The 830-nt window shown below is 36.1% G+C and overlaps 1 protein-coding gene across 1 annotated transcript in view; it reads left to right on the plus strand.

Annotated features, from left to right (window-relative positions):
* Positions 1-830, plus strand: part of LOC116691342 (F-actin-uncapping protein LRRC16A) — a 70,315-nt gene that overhangs the window by 35,863 nt on the left and 33,622 nt on the right. The window contains exon 5 of the mRNA XM_032518883.1: positions 175-296. Within this exon, the coding sequence (XP_032374774.1) occupies positions 175-296 (122 nt within the window). The remainder of the gene's footprint in view (positions 1-174; positions 297-830) is intronic.

Genomic DNA, 830 nt, shown 5'->3' on the forward strand with positions numbered 1-830 from the left:
ACAAAAATAGACAAAATAGTAGTTTGTAGCAGTTCTTTGTAGTATATGAATAGAATATGAAATGTAACACAATGGAGTCAGATAAAAACATACAAATATAACTGTGGTTGAAGCAGGATTAGGTGAAACCATGCATGCTGTTGTGCATCACTAAATAATGATGTGTCCTTTTAGCTGTTCATAGAGTACGAGCGTGGCTCTTTTTCCCTGAAGCTGCTCTCTACAGAGGAGGTCAATGACGTGGTCGCTCACATAGGAAACTGTCTGCTGAGGATATGTCCCGGTCTACCACCTAGGTGAGTTCCACTTCTATGTGTTTGTGATTGTGGAAAACATAACAATGTATGTTTTTTTGTGGATTCTTTTAAATATACTAGTTGTGTTAATAGATTTAAATCAATCTTAATAAAGATATAGTTAATTCATCTCACAGTATTTTCCCATTATCAATTCCTGCTGCATTTTATGTGTGCATATGCACTTTAATTTTGCATGCTATGCTGCAGCCTATGTATTTATTAGACTTTAAAAGAATAAGTGAAAATGTTTCCAGCTCCCAGAGTTTAAACAGACACACACATTGGCTTAATCTTTAGAAGTTGGTGTGGTTGATTCATAGCTATAGTAGCCTATACTGTATTTAATGTCCAAAAAAGTGTTTGGCAAAGCTTACACTATGTGTAGGGATGCGGCCATCAAATACTGCTTACTAAACATGCCTATTCTGGTGTGTTCATCTGTTCCAATTGGTGTGAGTGAGTACATGGACAAGCAGATAGATTTTTGTATTTGCAGTCCCAAACTGCATAGCCTACTACAAAAATCTAACC

This window comes from Etheostoma spectabile, chromosome 6 (assembly GCF_008692095.1).
Source record: "Etheostoma spectabile isolate EspeVRDwgs_2016 chromosome 6, UIUC_Espe_1.0, whole genome shotgun sequence".
Lineage (NCBI taxonomy): Eukaryota > Metazoa > Chordata > Actinopteri > Perciformes > Percidae > Etheostoma > Etheostoma spectabile.